This window comes from Hemicordylus capensis, chromosome 6 (genome assembly GCF_027244095.1).
Source record: "Hemicordylus capensis ecotype Gifberg chromosome 6, rHemCap1.1.pri, whole genome shotgun sequence".
Taxonomy (NCBI): domain Eukaryota; kingdom Metazoa; phylum Chordata; class Lepidosauria; order Squamata; family Cordylidae; genus Hemicordylus; species Hemicordylus capensis.
Window position 1 is genome coordinate 97,629,307 of NC_069662.1, and position 19,715 is coordinate 97,649,021.

The 19,715-nt window shown below is 39.8% G+C and overlaps 1 protein-coding gene across 7 annotated transcripts in view; it reads right to left on the reverse strand.

Annotated features, from left to right (window-relative positions):
• Positions 1–19,715, reverse strand: part of TRAK1 (trafficking kinesin protein 1) — a 114,768-nt gene that overhangs the window by 17,770 nt on the left and 77,283 nt on the right. For 4 of the 7 annotated variants that reach the window (XM_053265073.1, XM_053265070.1, XM_053265075.1 and 1 more), the window contains 10 exons: positions 18,905–19,005; positions 16,252–16,360; positions 14,552–14,630; positions 13,474–13,604; positions 13,218–13,292; positions 12,332–12,469; positions 10,143–10,219; positions 8,393–8,629; positions 6,983–7,299; positions 1,064–1,393 (listed from right to left, as the gene is read on the reverse strand). In XM_053265073.1, coding sequence (XP_053121048.1) covers positions 1,064–1,393; positions 6,983–7,299; positions 8,393–8,629; positions 10,143–10,219; positions 12,332–12,469; positions 13,218–13,292; positions 13,474–13,604; positions 14,552–14,630; positions 16,252–16,360; positions 18,905–19,005 — 1,594 coding nt within the window. The remainder of the gene's footprint in view (positions 1–1,063; positions 1,394–6,982; positions 7,300–8,392; positions 8,630–10,142; positions 10,220–12,331; positions 12,470–13,217; positions 13,293–13,473; positions 13,605–14,551; positions 14,631–16,251; positions 16,361–18,904; positions 19,006–19,715) is intronic. The other 3 variants (XM_053265074.1, XM_053265071.1, XM_053265077.1) reach the window with 1 other exon arrangement.

Below are 19,715 nucleotides of genomic sequence, written 5' to 3' on the forward strand. Positions count from 1 at the left end.
CTCATCTGCATGCTTTTCAGCATTCTTATTCAAACCAACTTTACCTTTTTTCTTTCTCTTATGTGGTTGAGAATTTTAGTTCATTTTTGGTGCAGAACCAAAGGGAGTTATGTCTAATGAAACTGGAGATGTTTATCTTACCCTACCATAGAGAGCAATTTAAGGAGCAGCTGATTTCAAGGACAGCCTATCATATGCCCTAATGCTTGTTTCTATCACTAGGTGCTGCCATGGAATTGTTTGCTCCCTCTTGTAATAAACAACACTACAGCAGCAACCTACTGCCAGGATCAAACTACATATTAAATCAATCATGCAACTTAGTCCACGTTTGTTTTTCTTATGGAGTCAACAGCTGCAAGTGGCCAAATCCAGATCCATATTCTGGCATGGGAGGAGGGCTTTAATGTTTTTCTTCCGACCACCATCTTGATCCAGATAAACCTCACCTCCAGTTATTTTTCCTAGAAGAAAAAGGCAATGGGAGCTACCCTTCCAGGGAAAATAGCATTAGTGATGGCCCATTCTGATTAGAACCATGTGAGGTGGGGAGTTGAATACTTCCACATATGGTCCTGATCCAGATTCCTTCCATACTGCTGCTATGCCTGTTGGATAAACAAGCACACAAGGGCCAAACAATAAAATTTAGCAAAATGTGTAAGTTTGGTCCACAGAACAACACAACACAAATCCTACTTAACATTAGCGAAGGATTTGGAAAACTGTAGTTCCTATAGCACACATGTGCAAACACACCACACAAACCTCTCTCTTCTTTCAGTATCTAAATGAATCACATTCTTTTAGCAGCCTTCTCGTATCAAATCAAATGTTAAAAAATGAACCATGCACTTTTTTTTTTTAAAGTACAGCAACAGTGATGATTTGTTAGAAGTGGTAGTTCTGAATTTGGGTTGGTTTAGATCTAGTATGTGCTACCGTGCAAAAACTACACACAAAGCGACAATGTGGATGCTGCTCTGGAGAGATGTGAGAATGGCCCAGTAATCAACATCCTGCAAACACAGCAGCTGTGCTGGACTTAATGAGGTTCCCTCACCAGACCCCTCATCATCGTCAGTCGTGGGTTCCTGCATCTCCTCTGGAAAAGTCTGAGAGAGACTTGAGTAATTCTTGCTGTCTGAAACAGTCACTTGTGCTTGGGACCTCTCACCTGAGGTCTCTGTGTGCTGAACCGGCGTCGAGGTAGTTAGGCCCTTGTATGTAATGTCACCTGACTCGTCTTCTTCAAAATCATTAAGGCAGTATACTTCATCTAGATCGAGGTCCAGAGTTCGGAAGCCCTTAGTGACAACCCCGGGCCGTGGGTCTAGGATTCCCCCCAGATGAGGCTGAGCAAGCTGCTGCCAATGGTGCAAAGTAGCAGAACCTTGGAGAGTAATAAACACAAAACAAAAGAGTAAGAACCTTTGGGAAATTCACTTCCCTCTTGGGGCTGATTAAATCTATGTCTCAATATATCCTGAATACTATTGAAGTCTCACAATTTATTTCAAAAACCACCAGGATGCAATTGTTCTATATGATGATTCCACAGTGGCAGATACTTATGTAAAAAGTTTAAAAATGCTCATAAGACTAACAGAAAGATACAATGATCTTTGTAGTGTATTCCTTGTTGTCATTCATATCTTTAACAGAACAAATACAAAAGACATATGGATTTATTTATTTATTTTAAATCACACTAATACCTATGTTGGCAAGTAGTCAGAAAATATGAACACCAAATATTTCTGGACTAGTTTGTGAAGACTGAAAGGCTGAAATAAACCAAGAAGGGTGCTATAAATACAAGCTAGAACATGTTATTGGAGGCTAAAGGGAGAACAGAATACAGAATAGTGGGACTACATGAAAATTATCTTTTCATCTTCTACTTGTCCAGCTATGACAGATGGTCAAGCAAACTGCTATTTGAGCAGAAGCCACTAAAACTATATTCTACTATACCTGTAGACTCACCTGTGAATGAGAAAAACTTTGGTGAGGAAAATGTACTTTATAATAAAGCATGAAACATGAGGGAATATATAGAAAATATCAAATATAAGCACATTACACTATCAGGCTGGAGTTTCTGATGGAGGGTGACATCCTGAATGTAAGTGTTAGAATGGCCAATTACCTCCATTAGGTGAAGAATTAAATCCCTATTATTGCATTTAACCAAATTGATTCTGTCAAAATTTTTTCCATAAAAGAAGAAAAAAACTGTTTTAGACTCAATAACATAAATAAAATCACACACACACAATTTCATAGGCTTGGACAACACTAAGCACTTCAGAGACATTCAATGATTTACATTTGCAAGGAAGAAATTATATTATTGTGTAGTAATTGTCCAGAATAAGAATTTCTATGTATGGCCTAGATTCAAGAATCATTGGTGAATTCTGCATGCTCAAGGGAACATTTGCACGTTTCTAGGAATTTCAAAAGCAGATTGAGATACGGCATGGATAAGTGCCATTCAAACTTTTAAAAAGGTCAAGCATTCAATTTGGTTATGCTTGAAGCTCATCCCCGGCCCCATAATGATTTTTTTTTACAAAATGCAAGAAAAACATACCTAAAATTAAAATGAGACAGCATACCATCTTCGGACAGTGAACTTGATGCATAATATTAAAAAAAGAATTAGAGAAACAAACTACACTCTCATTTGCTAAAGAATTTGCTAAACAAGTCACCAGAGGTGAATGAACAAGTGGGGATAACCCTACTCATAAGCACTGTGACAGTCTCTCCATCGTATATGAAAAATAAATGCCTTGTTGGATACAGAAAAAAACAAAAAATAAAGAGAGGGAGGCAGCAACAGATACCAAAAGCCATAGCTTTTAAACTTATGCTCCTGAATACATATATATTGCTGCAGAATGCAAAGTAAAACTACAGATGAGATCAAGAAACTAGAGCTACCAGCAGGAACTGAAGGCGCAGCTGTCAGAGATTAAGGGTGTGGGGGGGATAGCCCAATATAAAAAATTGAACCTGCAAACACCCAAGAGACAAATCATATACTTCCAATATACTCTTGAAACTCCAACACGAATACAGAAGTATTAATTAATCAACCCAAGTAAGATGCCTGGGCAATCATATTCACATTCTGCCACATTAACAACCTGGTCCTATGTTCTGCTGCACAGCAGAACAAAACACAGGATTAGGCCTAGGCTGCCAGTTCTGTCAAAGGAGGCCACCTTATTCTGATGCTTATAGCCCTTCACACAGTCAGCAGCAATTGTCACTGACAGTTGTCACAAGACAACTGCAAGGAAAGGGGGAAGGAGATGAAGAGCTCTTAAAATGTTTCGTCACAAATCCTATCCTAAACCCATTCTTCTGGAAATGTCATCTAATTTTAAAGTTGGGTGAGAGAAGAGAAGTATAGAATAACAGACTGATACAGAAAAAATATATTTGCATTCCTCCTGATACGGTTGGTTTTATTAATGAGGAACAGCAATGGATCAAATAAGAGGATGCTGGAAAACAACAGGTGCCAATTTGTCTATCCACTGAGCTAATCACCTGTGTCAGAGTAACATGGATACTTAAGAGCAGCCCTGACAGACCAAATGTCTATCTAGTCCAGCTAGATGTTACCATAGTGGCCACTTAGTGAGGAAGTCCACAAGCAGGAGATTAAGGAAGTCCAACTTTTTGGAGACAAACTCAATATAGGATTTGTGAATTGACCGAAACACTTTTTGGTCAATTCATGTTCCAATACTTGACAGTCTCTACATGCTTGTGATGCGCTAATGCAGGGATTCTCAACGTGTGGGTCCCCAGATGTAATTGGACTTCAGCTCCCATAATTCAAGGCCGCTGGGGCTGGGGATTATGGGAGTTGAAGCCCAATAACATCTGGGGACCCACACGTTGAGAAGCCCTGCGCTAATGGCATTTTCTTCAGCACTGCTAGTAAAGCATCAGTAGAATAATCAGGAAGAGTGCTAATAGCTATGGATCCCTGAATAACCAAGACTGAAGTTAAGGCATTCACTTGCAACATTATCTATTTTTCCATATTCCCTTTGCAATATATATGTTTTTTAAAAAACTTATTTTACAAACCTGAGAGGAGAGCTGGTCTTGTGGTAGCAAGCATGACTTGTCCCCTTAGCTAAGCAGGGTCTGCCCTGGTTGCATATGAAAGGGAGACTTGAAGTGTGAGCACTGGAAGATATTCCCCTCAGGGGATAGAGCCGCTCTGGGAAGAGCATAAGGTTTCAAAGTTCCCTCCCTGGCTTCTCCAAGATAGGGCTGAGAGAAATTCCTGCCTGCAACCTTGGAGAAGTCGCTGCCAGTCTGTGAAGACAATACTGAGCTAGATAGACCAATGGTCTGACTCAGTTATGGCAGCTTCCTGTGTTCCTATGTATATGTTTAACTGATCCCAGCTCACATCTAAATAGAGCCTTGAGAGTTCATGTAAACAGTTTATATTCAAATGTTTGGCCTAAATGGTTTCTGATACAGCGAGAGTCTGCACAGGTGGCCCTCATTATCTGCAGACTCCATATCCACAATTTTGTGTATTTTTGATTGGGTCTTAGAGACCCAGTTTCATTATTTGCTCAGAGAAAAAAAGGCAAAATTTGCCCATCTGTCATTTTGAGTGGCTGGAAATGACTTCCAATGTCCTTTCCAGCCACCATTTTTCAGCAGAGAGTCATTTTATGGCTCTTTAAAAAAAAAAAAAAGTTGAATATTCAACCATTTTGGGGGGCATTGCTCGAGACCTGGAGTATAAGGAACTGTCCTTTTCTTCTCTTACTTCTGTCCCCCTCGACCCCACTTTATTAGGAACTTAACCCCCAATTCTCATTGACTCAAGGTTTCATTATTCATGGTTTCTGTATTCACCCCTATTGGCGAGAATGGAACCCCCATGAACAACAAGGGCCACCTGAACATTGACTTGAATAGAAAACATATAGAACACACAGAAACAGTGGCCGACATTAGGCTAGCACTATGCTGTTGCAGCAGTGCTAGACAGTCAGACTAACTGTGCCTTCATGTGAGGCATGATTATCAATTAGCTTCCCTCTGAAGCCCACTGAACCTCCTGAAAAAGTCCCCTCAGGGCCATGAGGGCCATGTAGCCCTCAGGGACATATTTTCAGTAGGCACAATGGGCTTCAGAGGGAAGGGGACAGCATCAAAAATTACTCCTCCCCCATCACACAACAATGCAACATTAATATGGAGGTCCGGATCTGCTGCACCAGCAGTGCTAGTCTGGATGCCAGCTACTATTTCTATATCCCCACATCTGAGTTTGTGGTAAGTGGGAGTCTAGATGTGGGCATCAAAAGATGTGTGATCGTACCCAATAGTTTAATAGATATCTTTCCCCCAATTATGTGGCTGTGTCAAATGCTAAACGTTTGGCCTACAATTAATAAAGGCATTACATAAGTTTATGCACAGTTCTTGCAGATAAAAGTTAGAAAAGAAAACATGTTAACAAGAAATGTTATAGGGAAGCCCACTACAAGACAAAAGCTATCCATATTAATCTATAATGAAGCCTTCTCCCATTTCTACCAACAGCAGACCTAAAGAACCTGACATCAGTTATTTTATAAAAACTGTTGCAGCCATCTATGATCCCAATGGAAAACTATGCAATCTACTTGCTTCATTTCCTATTGTAAATTTTCTTTTAAGAAGTGAACACATTGAAAACTAAGGCACTAACTACAGTGGACTACAGTCAGACGGCAAAACAAGTTAAGCATGATTTGCTCTAAAATTGTTCCAAGTTGGCTTCCATACAGGAATACTTATTTTCCAAAGCAAGTATTCCTTTAAAAACTATAAAATCTGAAAAATTCAGTTCCTCACAACAAATGCATGGTAAACATTCTTAAAGTTGGAAAATGGCCAGAAACATGAATGAACTATAGAAGTGGAAGAAATGGTTCAATACATTAAGAAAAAATGAAAAAAAATCAAGCAAGACAGAGAGAAAAGGTTATGGAGACTGAACGTTTATTGAAGGAGAAAGCAGAGATGAAATGGATGACAGAAACCTATTACAATGCTAATAACCAGCAAATAAAAGTTAGCTATCCCTTTTCTGATTTAAGAAGTTCATATAGGCACTTCAAGAAAGCCACAAAAAGTGTGTGTGTGGGGGGGGACTATTCATTAACTCATTTGAGCTTGTACTACATGCCATGTTCATGCAAAATAGTTTTTTTCCTCTCTCATTAAAAAATAGACGGGGGAAAGGAGAGAAAAATAATACAACGCTTTATTTTGCCCTATATTAGTCATAACAGATTGAAGTAGCTACTAAACTGAAATGGTTTATGTACTTAAACATGAAAACAAGCAATGGACAAATCTACCTGTGGCGTTAATCCTATGATAGTAATCCAACACATAATTAAGAAGTGTGTCAAAATGTGCGTTATTCTGTAACAGTAAATCTGAGATCAGCAGAACTTCGATACATGTGATTTGGAACTGTTGCCATGGTGTCCAGAATAACACCACACAGCATAGTAAGTATTTAAGCAGATTGCACAGAATTTCATGAAAAAGCCAGCTTGTACACTTTGAAGATTAATACATCATCACTCAACACTACTGTTCTTCTCCATACCAAACTTACAATATAGCCTCTCCCTTCCTGTGTACATAGTTCTCTATGAATATGTGAACGGGATAGGAAATTAAATGGGATTCACTGAATTAGAATGAATATGCTACTGAAATATGCTAGTGACACAGCACACTTTAATTTGACTCTTGGAATTGCCTACTCAACAAATATCTCAAAACAGTTCAAACAAGCAACGTGGATGGCTATCTCTAAAATAAAAGGAGTATGTGTTACAGAGATTTCCTGCTTCCTGTTGATGGAGAAGAGACCAAAGACAGTCACTAAGAAGAACAAATAAAGGCCGAGGCGCCTTATTATCACCTTCTAAGGGCTTCACAATCTGAAGCTTCTCTGGGAGGTATGAGCGACTGCTGATGGACATTCCTGAATATCCAGTAAACTCAGAAAACCTGGAGTGAGTTCCCAACGACATGATACTCTCTGTTGGAGTCATGGAGCCACTATGGAATTCACCCTTTCCTGCCAATTCTCTGAGCTTCCTTTCCTGTTCTTCTTCAAAGAACTTCCTCTCTGACAGGTAGTTCTCTCTCCGTAGGGACAGCCTTCGAAGGGCTGTTTCCAGGTCACTCGAGCCAGGTGTTCCCGGGGTTCCAGGTTTCTTGTTCTTTTCTTCATTTCTAAAACGACAAGCAAACACACTTTAAAAGGTTTAGCTTTAACTGATATTCTGTGTACATGTAATAGGGAGACCCTCAACGGTTAAAAATGTCAGTAGTTGAAGTGCTAAGAAAAAACAGTTTCCAGCTCTGCACAGTAGGACAATTATTTTACCAGCAGAATGTAATCTTTCACTCTTAAAAATACATAAATTGAACATTAAACTAAATGACTTAGTGCCGTTGCAGTTCTACTCCAAGAACCACCTTTAAAAAGATCAGCCTATGCTATTCAGGCTTTCTGTGCTGCCCATTCCCCTTTGTAAACCATGGTAGAGATGTCTGGAGGACATACAATTGGCTTGAAAAGAGAATGACCTGTGTCACACAACCAGGCATGGTAGGGCAGGGCAAAGTGGAAACTGCTTATTTTACTTTGCTTCCTCCACAGTCACCTATCAATCAAATCTAATGAAAATTATTTTCCAATCTCACATGGCAACCAGACCAAAAGGTGGTATACTTGGCTAAACCAACAAGATAAAAAAGTAAAATTGATTTCTGCAGTTATAGGAGCTAAAATCAACTTTTAAAAATTTATCTTTACAGGAGACCCAACTGTCTTAACTTTGAAGACTGCACACATCCTGTTACACTTCAGGCTGATGCTGAGCATCACAACTTACAATGAAGTCAGTATATGAGTAATGGTCAAAGACTTCACTTCGCAATCACCCAGTGCAGAATGTAGTCGTCTTCATTATCAGATTTATTTACATGTATCATTTTATTGATACATGCAAATAAATCTACTGAGATGATTAGTGAAATATAATTATGCAAGAATACAGGTCTACATTTTCTGAAATTGTCTAATAATGCTAGAAGCCTCAACATGATTCATGTTTAAAATGATTAATGTGAGAAAGCTGGTGCACAGCAATATACTGAAATTAGGTTCCTGAATGTCACATATCCAGCACATATGATCCGTCTAATAATGTCAGGTTGGCAACCTAAGAAAACATTTCTACCACAAGTCATGGAAGGAGGAAAAGAACTGCGATGCTGTTCTCAGTCCAGAGTAAAGACAGCTGAACTTTGCAGTACTAACCCAGGGTCAGCAGATCCAGTTTCTAGGATGATGCTATTAGTCTTGTTGTCTATCACAATACCAGAGATATCTCCTCCATACAAGCTGGATCGTGGTGTGCTGACACAGCTAGAAATGACGGAGTTCATTGCTGAAGACTGGTTAGATCCTGGGATATTCATTGGAGATGGCGTTAGGGATCTCTGCTTTACCACCTGGTTGACGTTCCGCACTGTGTCAAATACTCGCTTCTGATGGCTGATAAAAACACAGGTAATCATAAAAATCAAACTCACAGCAGATATATGCTTAAATTTCCTACAGACACAGCATACCATAGTTATTTACACAGCTTTCAGAAAAGGAAGTATGGTCTTGGAGATGAAGCTTGTAATCAACCATTCAATCCGATAATTAACAGTGAGCAAAACTGTTTACGATGTCAAAAGTTACTTATTGTTCTGCAGAAAAGGGAAATGCTGTAAAATCAGTCTGACTGGGACCACTTACTTAGTTCCTCTCCTCCCAGAATCCTCTCATACATGACTGTGATATCTTAATGTGTTCAACTTCTTCTTTACCCCTTGTCCCTTTTGTATCATATGTCTATTAAATTGCAAGTCATTTAAACTGTGAACCACATTCAGTGCTTTGACAGAAATACAGCAAATAAGTTAAATGTCAGCTACTCACTTGATACTTGGCAATCAAGACACCCAGGGCAAGATAGAGAGAGGGTCTCAAGCTCACATGCTTGTCCTCTGCCCCGTTTCCCTCAGTTGGGAGAAAGCAACAACTGAACCTGAAGATCCCGTACTGAATGTTGGATCTTCACGATCCTGCAGGATAGAACTTCTTTTTCTAGTTGGATCTGTCTGGTGTGGGATCTCCTGGTGCACTTGTTGCCTTCTACCTGGTGCAGTGAGGGGAACATGCAAAGCCAAAATCTGCTTCAAAAAACCAAACCAAACCAAACCAGGTGAGGAACAGTTTAAAACACTCACTAGAGAAACATGCACAGAAAATGCTACTATAGTAGGCAAGATGAACACTAATCTGTCAAAAAGAGCACTAGTTTTTTACGTGACAAGCTAAAGCACATGTTACAGTTGCCACATGAAGGCCAATTTAAATTCCTCAATACAGAAACTGGCACTACTCAATGAGCTACTGGCATACAGTAACTTATTACATGGATTTGTCAATTTCCTCCATACTGACCAATCTCCTACAAATCATTCTGGGGCCATTTTCAGTAGTGTGGAGAAAGATGTTAAATCTGTGTGGTCAGCCAGTAAATATGACACAACGCAAAGCTATTTACAGCCACCTCCATGTGGCAGCTGAAGCATATGTAGTAGCTCTCACAGAACACTTTAATGTTTTACTTGTTTATTTACATTTATACCCCACTTTTGCTTCAGGGAGCTCAAAGCACCAAACATAGGATTCCCAAGTGGCCTCCCATCCAGGCACAGATGGGAAAATCTGACCCAGGCCTGCTTAACTTTAGCAAAGTTGATGCATCATGTATCTTCAGATCATTTTGCTATAAATTATCTAGTGGTACCCAGATATGCAAGCTCAAACCACACAACAAAACATCCCTATCTCACTATAGCTAGTAATTCACACAGGTAATATGAACCTGCTATGCTAGAGGACATTGCAGAAAAATGGATGCCACTTTATGAGCACAGCCAATAAATATTATTCTTGTTAAATGGTTATTGTTCTGCTTAAAATACCCAAATATCATAAGGTCTCATACGTTAAATCAGGGGAGTCAGGATCATCAAGATGCAGTTCTTTTCTCATTGATCCTTCAATTTCTGCTGCTAAGGAATCCTGTTGGGACAATGTTAAATAGCGTCACAGCATGTTCTTATCAAAAATGTCTGTTTTAGTAATATAACAGTAATATAAAACAGTAACAGCAATTTAGTAATGAGGTTTGCAATGATAGACACAACATACATAATTAAAATAGTCCATTATAAATAGAGTCATGCAGGAGAATCTTATTATCTGCAGGGGTTCCATTCCGTGTGTGGGGGAGTTGGATAGTGAAATGGTGGATAACAGGGCATTAGGGAAATGGAAATTGGGGGGTGAGGTTCCTGAGGAAGCAGGCCAAAAGGATGAAAATGGTGCAAAGGGGCTGGCAAAAACAGGATGAAAAACAGACTGGAAATTGGGGGGGTGTGTGCCCTACCATGCTCTGTGTGTCCAGCAAGGGCAGAAGTTAAAAAAGAAGAAGTGGTTTTTCCATAAAAATAATTTTCTCTCTCTCTTTTTTAAACAAAAAGCCACAAAATGGCTCCAGTCCTCAAAATGGCGCCCATCCCCGATCTGCGGATATATGAGTATTAATCCCTTAAATGCCTAATTTTTTCAGCTATACCGAGGTTGGGTGGCAATTACCTGACCGCGGATATGTGAAACTGCAGATCCCAGGTCTGTGATTAACGAGGTTCTCCTGTATAAGTGCTTTTATAGTGCCCACTATCAAAGACTTACTTTATAAAATACTGTGGCAATATACTGTAGCAATGGTAGGTAAGCACTAACATTTCCCTTTTACAAAGGTAAAGTTAGAATGACTTGCTAAATTTAAGGCACCATGACATAGAAATGAAAGCTTCCAAGACCCACTGACAGCCAATTCAATTTTCAAGACACAGCATATTTAGAAATATATAATATGAAAGAACTATTACAAATGTCCATAAGAACCTTCCCCATAGTGTTTTATGACAAAAGAAAAAAGATGAAAAAGCCTTCTTCAAGGGCAAAATATTATCCAATGTAATCCTGTTAAAAAAAACCTTCTTCAAAAACAGGAAACAATATCTTGGACTAACCAAAGTTGATGGAGCACATCTGCCACTATCTTACTAATGTGAGCTTGTCAGAAAACAGAAAAAGGACCATCTGAAAAGCCTTCTGCTGTAGAGGCAGCTTATGTAATGGCTTTTCAAACATTCTGTGAACTTAACGAACATTAGAACTTAAAAACATCCCTGTTGGATCAGGGATCCCTCTCAGATCCCACCAGATGCCACTGGGAGCCTACACGCAGGAGTTAAGGGCATGCCCTCTCTCCTGCAACTGGTATACAGAGGCATCCTGCTCTGAATACCAGTTGTTTTCCAATGCATATTACTTACTTCTGAAGATGACTTCTTAAATCACACTACCTTCCCCCACCTTTGGAAAGTGGGAAGGTAGCATGATTTAAGAAGTCATCTTCAGAAGTAAGTTGTGGTGGGAGCTAATGCTGGGCAGTATTATACTACCTCCCAGCAGAAGACTATGCAATGAATTCATATTAGTTCATTACAAAGTGTGTGTGTGTGTGTGTGTGTGTGTGTGTGTGTGTGTGTAACGCCATCAGTGCCTAAACAGGATTTCCCTACCCACCCCTGCCAATGGAGACAACTCTTATAGTTACTGAACAAAATATTTAAATACAGATTTTTTTTTGCTTAAATCAATTATGTAAGCATTAAAGTTTAACAAATATCTTTTATTAAATCTGTCTACCTCCACAGCAGCTACAAGCTATTTTGAAAAGAGAGTCATAGGCATCATACTGCATAAACTTTTGATGGCAAGATCTTATTTAATCAGATGTATTAAAGGAAAGCTGATTTTAAAATGTGTGACATCTGTACACTTGTTTAACATTTGTAATAGTTCAACTGCAGGCTTTTGAAACATTTATTTGCAAAGCCAGAACTTTTCCAGTCATTGCAACTTTGTAATGTATGCCCGATATTGCCGTGTTAAAAACAAACTTGATAACATGTACACCTCCTATTTAACAGAAGATTCAAACCAAGGTTCCAGACTTGTCTATGTATATTTACTAAAACAGTTGGAATAATTAAGTTTTTTAAGCTGTATCACTGCTCGTGAGTTAGATTTCTAGAAAGTGTTTCTTGCAAGGCTTCTCACCATGGGGAAAAGGCCCAATGCATGGTAACGTCGTGACATGGCATTTGGCATTGTCTTGTTCCGAAGGTTCTTCAATTCCTCCTGTGCCTCATGAAGCATTTCCATGCACTCGGCATACTTGTCTTCCAGCTCACGTAACTGTGCAATGCAAAGGGAATAGGATAATTTCCCATTAAAGGCCACAAACATTGCTATGAAAAAACCCCACTTCTAAAGACAGAACAAATGTTGTGTATGAATTATACAATCCACATGTACATTTATTTCAGTGTGCATCCATTTTATTGATGGTCCTAATAAATTACCATTTAAGAGATTGGGCTTCTATGAGGTTCGGTGCACTGAATAAATTATTCAGTGCATATATTTTATTTATCTTGCTACACTTATTCTGCTTCTCCAAACTGTGGAGAGAGAAATTTCTACATTTTCAATCTGTTTATGCAGCAATAAGGGCTAGAATCTTACTTTTTAATAAATGAGACAAGTATTGCTCTCCAGGAAAGTGAATTCTTTCATACACTGCATAGTCAGACACATGTAAAATCCATTTGTAGCTCTTCTAGGGAAACTGCCTCAAAAAGCCCAGATATTTAACACACAACCTTAAGAAGTGTTGAGCATGACACCCTAAAGAGAGCTAGGTGCTCTTAAGCCCACCGGCATCAATACATTTAAGCACACCTAATTCTATATAAGCCATAAGATACCCAATTCTATTTACAACTCTTTAACATTTCCTGTTTAGGTTGTATATGCTATTGCACATCCTGTTTAATAGTATATTTTGTATATGCTATTTGCCTGACACAATCAGGCAAAAATATTTTAAAACCACTGATACGAACTGCAATAAAAGCAATTATTATTAAATTACCATACTCACTTCTGCGGTGAGCTGCCTTTGGGCATCTTTAGCTGCTCCCAGATGTTGGACAAGTTCTTCATTTTCTACTGTACACTGACAAGAGATTCCAAAGGTTTTTCCAAAAATTAATAGCGTGACAACACACAAATTCAAGGGTTTCTCTCTAAATATTCAACAGATTCTGAAATGACAAGGGCTTATCAAAAGGAGAAGCAACAAGGAAGATTGTTGAACACATTAGTTATTTTAAAATTTATTATTACTTGACTCTTACAGCTTTTGCCTTTTTCTGCAAATCCACTATCTGAGAGAGAAGGTGAGTGATTTCTTCCTGCTGTCGGGCAGCATCTTCAGTTTTCTTCGCTAACTCTTCAGAGATACTGGCAATTTGGATGTTTGCATCTCCTTAAACAAATCAAAAGAAACAAAAAATACTCACTTCTATTTTTAGAAGTCTGGCATAACACATTACTTGGCACACCAACAGCTTGCTAAATCAATGCAAGCAAAGTATTCTGATAGGGGTGTGTGTGTGTATGAGAGAGAGAGAACGAGAACGAACACCAGCATTTCAGTTTGGCAAGAAAGGATTGCTACAAAGTTACATGGAGTAAACTAAGTTCATTAAATGCATATGAATTAAAGGTCACTTTAATTGTAGGCCAGTTCTCTTACATAATCAGATTCTGCTCCTCATTATTCCATCAAGGTAACAATGAAGAAAAGTGGAATTATGTGAAAAGGGCCAATTTTAAATGCATAAAATATTGTCATTGCATTGACCCCTGCTAACTGAGCAAAGAGTCGACTTTCAAAGTGGTGATTCTCTTATGATAACTGATGGTTTTTAGACCGCAGGGAATCATTTCCTCATACCTTTTGCTTTGTCAAAATCTTGACTATATACACTCCTCTTTTTTTAGCCATAGGTAAATAAAACAGTTTTAATGGCTTTAATACCTTTTTGTTATTGTTGAAAAGTTGTATAAAATATGTTTAAAACCACTAGAAAGCACTACACTGGTAACATCACTCCTAGCAACATTACTCTAAAGTGCCAAAGAATCCAGCATAAAATCCTCGTATCTAATTAGCCTGACTAATTGCAAAGTAAGCAAGCAAGCATAGTGGTTAGAGTGTTGGACTAGGACCGGGAAGACCTGAGTTTGAATCCCCATTCAACAATGAAACTCACTGCGTGACTCTGGGAAAGTCATGTATTTCTCAGCCTAACCTACCTCACAGGGTTGTTGTGAGGATAAAAATAACCATGTACACCACGCTGAACTCCTTGGAGGAGGAGCGGGATGTAACTGCATAAATAAATAAATAAATAAATACATAAAACATACTGAGCTCTTTCACACAGTCATTAACAAGCTGCTGTTCTTTCTCTTCATACGTAATGGTTTCAGTCTTCAGCTGGCAGGCCTGAACAAAATATAAAACAGTTCAACATTAACATTGTCTCTAGCTCCTTCTGAACTGAGAATTGCCATTTGATTTTAAAATGCAACATTCTTCCACAGCACAAGCCACAATTCCAAGACAACAGTGAAAAATTTATGTCCTCCTTGTTTCCCTCAAACACAGGAACAATGACAATTTGCCACCAGTAGGTGTCATCACTGGTATTTTAAAAAGAAGAGAGAGTATATAGGCAAGATTTCAAAATCTTGCCTGTATACACTCTATTCTTTTTTAAATCATGGGTAAATAAAACAGTTATACCGGCTGAAGAATACACACAATTGTACAGATTTAATAGCTGGTGAGTTGAAACAACCGTATTCTGAATGTTCACTATGGTGGGGGGCCGGGGTGGGGGGGAGGGGAGAGAAGCCCTCTGATGTCAATTGAATAAAACTACATGTCCCATGCACTACATGTATACTATCATGTCCACGACTATACAGTTTAGAGAAACTGTACTTCTAGCTTTCTGTACCACATATAGGATTCCAAAGCTTTGCAGTGCTAATTTTATCAGTAAAATATACTAAATACATACTGGGGAGAAAAGCACACTTCACCTATCATCTAACTTCTATTTCACAATCTTCTAGTACTGCTATTAGAAAGCACCCCCTTAAAATTTCAATTTTACAGGATTTAAACATTCCCAAACAATTAAAAAAAAAATTATACATAATGAATTAACAGCTCAAACAGCATTATCCCAACATGCATGCTCCTTCTGCACTTCATGGTGGCAGACTGTTTGTGTAGGACACATCTGAGCACAGGCCACTACAGCAGAGTTATATTTGCACACGTTCACTAGGGGGAAAGGGTGAGCAACAGAAGGCATCTATTAGCAGACAATCAGTGTCAACATTTTGACATTACAACCAGGGGAATAGAGAGCTTACTGGTGGCCAGAGGACGAAGGCCTGCTGCTGGCTCATCCCCTTTGATTTTGAATTGCACGCGCATGGTGCACGCATGTCCCAAGCCACGCCCCCTGCATCTGATGTCAGATGCAGGGGCAGTGGCCATTATCAGGGATGGGGCCAGTGAGCTCCTGCAGAATTTCCCCAGTCAATGGTTCGATGAATCGCTGACTGGGAGTTTCTTTCTCTTTCTCCTAGCAAGGAGACAGAAAAAGGAGCTCCCAGCCAGCGATTCAACGAACCACTGACTGGGGAAACACTGTAGGGCTGACTGGCCCCATCCGCAGTACTGGCCACGCCCCCTGGATCTGATGTCATATGCAGAGGGTGTGGCCACTGCCCTGGGAGAGGGTCCATTTGGATGCTCGCCCCATTGAAGACCCAGCTGGGGAGGAGAGGGACGTGCCTTGAGCTCCCAGCCGGCAAGCGCTTCATTCGCCGGTTGGCTGCGAGAGGGGGCAAATGGGTGCCCTTGCTGAGGGCTTGGGGAATGCCTTGGCACCCCCCCCCTCAAGACCCTGGTGGCCGAGGTATGGTCATTCCCTGTTACTCCACTGTACCCATACTCCCTGATTGCAACTACTCATGAGCATTGGTTTTCATAGCAAAAAGGAAATAAATGATTATGGTAGCTAAAATATACTAGGGGAATATTTTACCTCTGATCTAAGTACAACATTCTCCTCTTCAAGGTCCTTAAGTTTTTTCTGAAGAGAATCTAGATGAAAATAATTCTGGACAGACGAAGATGACTCATTCCTCTTCAATCTGGCAAAAGGAATATTAACGCTTTTTTTGTTGTTGCTTCACAGCTCCTTTCAAGAACCAAGCTGCACAAAATTTAATATTTTCATAGGCTGCCAAAATTTGATATTAAATAAAACTGCCCTTATACTGTACTACCCACTTCTAATGGAGAAGCAATTAAGCTACCGAAAACAATAGAAGAAAACCAACTTCTGCTCTCCACAGAAGATTGTTTTGAAAAGGGTAATCTTAGAATTTTATCACTGGTTCAAAAGCTCATGAAATAATGCAAGAATAAAATAGCAGGTACAAAGGACAACAAAGGCAAGCAATTTACTTAAGAGTTGTAATGCTGCCTATGCAATCAACTGCCTGTGAAACAAGACTTTCCTCTTTTGCTGTTCAATGATTCATTGAACTGCTGATGATGAGTCAAGTCAATGTGAGTCTAGATAATGCTGTTGTATTGCTGGACAAAATTCCTCAAAATGATTACATCTAGCTCAAAATATAGTTGCAGCTGGGCACAACAAAATGAAGTGACCCTTATGGAAAAGAAGAAAAACGTGTCTGCTTCACAGGCAGACTGACTACCCCCTCCCTTAAGTGTAGTAAGCCAGTAGGAGATGCCTGCAAAGAATCTCAGGTATGGAGCAGTGTTCTCTAATCATCTGTGTGCAGAATTAGATTTGTTCTGGACGACAGTAGCAAGGCAGTATGTGCACACATGCATTCAGGGTGGGGCCTTTCTGATTCAACCTGAGCAGGATCTAAAATGAACTGAGCGGATATCAAAAAATGTGTGCGCGCACACACATCTTAGAGGGAACACTGGTATGGAGTTGGTGGTTCCTACCCTGTACACTCATATTACTGCATATTAGGGTGTGTATTGCATCAGGCCAATAATCGGAACCAATGTGATGGAGAATTTGTATTGGACAATTTTTCATCAAATAGGATCAGATATATAATTTTGCCTGATAAACGAATACAATTTAATCCAATACAAAGGTGTTGGATACATTTGTACTGTACAGGTCTGTATCAGTGGGGAAAGGAGCTTATCTGATCATTGCGCAGTGTGGACTCCTCTTCTTTCTGTTTACAGAAAATCTTTTTCCTTGCTGGCAGCTGTGGCATTTCAAAATGCTATTTTTTCTTCCTGGCAACTGGCCCAAAATGGCTCGGGGACAGAAGTAACATCACATTTTGTCTTTTCCCCAGTGTATTGCTGGGAAACAAAATGACCACCCTAAAGTAGCACTCGAGCAAAGTTGAGTGTGCTGCCATTTTGTTTTTTTCACTAATGCACTGGGGAAAGATGACCTGCTATTACTTTCGAACACAAGAATGGCCTTGCTGAATCAGGCCCAAGACTTATCTAGTCAAGCATTCTGTTTCCCACAGTGGTCCATCAGATGCCTCTGGGAAGCCCACAGGCAAGAGGTGAAGGCATGCCCTCTCTTGTGATGTTATTGCCCTACAACTGGTATTCAGAGCATCTTGCCTTTGAGTCTGGAGTTAGCCTACAGTAATCAAGACTAATAGCCATTGATATACCTGACATCCCTGTTGTATAAGCCCCTTTTAAAGCCATCCAAGCTGGTGGCCATCACTGCATCCTGTGGCAGAGAATTCCATTGATTAATTATGCATTGTGTGAAAAAGTACTTCCTTTTATTGATCCTGAATTTCCTGACCTTCAGTTTCAAAGGCTGACCCCTGGTTCTGGTGTAGTGAGAGAGAAACACTTTTCCCTCCACCATGCATAATTTTTTCTCCCCTCAGTCGCCTTTTTTCTAAACTAGAACACCCAGATGATTTAGCTTTGCCTCATAAGATGCTCTAGGCCAGTGATCATCTTGGTTGCCCTCTTCTGCATGAGCTACTTGCTTTCCTGAGCCACTGTGGATTGGTAGCCAGAAAGAAAAAAAAATTGCATTTTGAAATGCTGCGACTGCTGCTGACAAAAAAGATTTCCTGTAAGAAGAAAGAAGAGGAGTCCACTGTTCAGTGATCAGGTAAGGACTCCCTACAAGCACATCAAGCCAACCTGATGTATTGGACCTATTCAATAATTCAATCCCCAGATGTATTGGACCTATTCAATAATTCAATCCCCTGTGCATCGTCAACCCAAGACACATAATCAATATCAGATTGGCATAATCTGTTACATCTTCTATCAGCCCTTACGTAACAGAATCGTGGTGCTAAGCTATGTGAACATAACACTGAAATTGAGACTTCCATGGGAGCAGCTGAATAGTACTTCCTGCATGGGTGCTTCTGATGGAGCAGTGAGCTGCAGAATGAACCAGAAGCACATGTAAAGGACGCTAGAGAAAACAGCTTTGAAGATGCTAACATAGCTACTTGGGAGGATACTACATTATAGAGGAATCATTTTATCGCTGGGTCCTTCCAATGGGAGCTGTAGTATATAATTTATCCCAGTCTCATATCTCTGCAAACAGTAGGGGATGCAAGTACCATGTGAGGTGGAGGGGTGCAAACAGGACTCTCATAGTACAGTATGCCTGATTTCTCATCCAGACTTACGGAGTTGAACAGATGGACTCTGGCTCACTCTCTTCAGCAGCGCTGGTATAAAACTGAAGCAGCTCATCTTTCATGGACAGCTCATGACGCAGTTGAGAAACCTGAGCAAATTAAATAGGGAAGTCTTGTCAAACCTTTTTGAAACATACCTTGGATGCAAAAATGCACGGCAACCTTTGTATTGTTCAGGCTAGTCAATTTACAAGAAGATGTGAAACTACTGGTATTCCAAAACAGATTCCAAAACCTGTTATGGTTAAAGAAGGGTTACTTGTCCACAACTTTACATTACATGTTGCTAGTTGACCACTGTGTTATATCTGTTGCTGTAGTTAATTAAATGGTAGTACACTAATGGGGGGAAAAACTACAACCACCTGGTGATGAATCACTCACAAGGATGGCAGCCACTTTATGCTAGCTACTTCAGTGTGGCTCTCCATACCTCTGTAGCATTCAGTGTGCAAGTGGATAAGCAAGAGATATAATTACATCATCATAAGCTGGGTCAGGTGAAGCACAGTGCAACTGTCAGTTTGGTAGGCTTGCTTCAAAGTGACACCTTGCATCAATATTGCATGATGTGCAAAGGATGCTTGGCTGGAGTCCAAAGTGCTGAGTGCACTCAGAAGCTATTCTGAAGAAACACCACAGATTCCTGCATGCATTGCCTCAACAATTGCTTTACAACAAATGCTCATCTTGCTGGTCAGAAGCTTATTTTTTTAAACATCTGCGAGGATCCTGGAAACCCACAGAAGTTTTTTTGGTTTTTTGCATTGTACAAAATATAGGTACAGTATATTGCAAA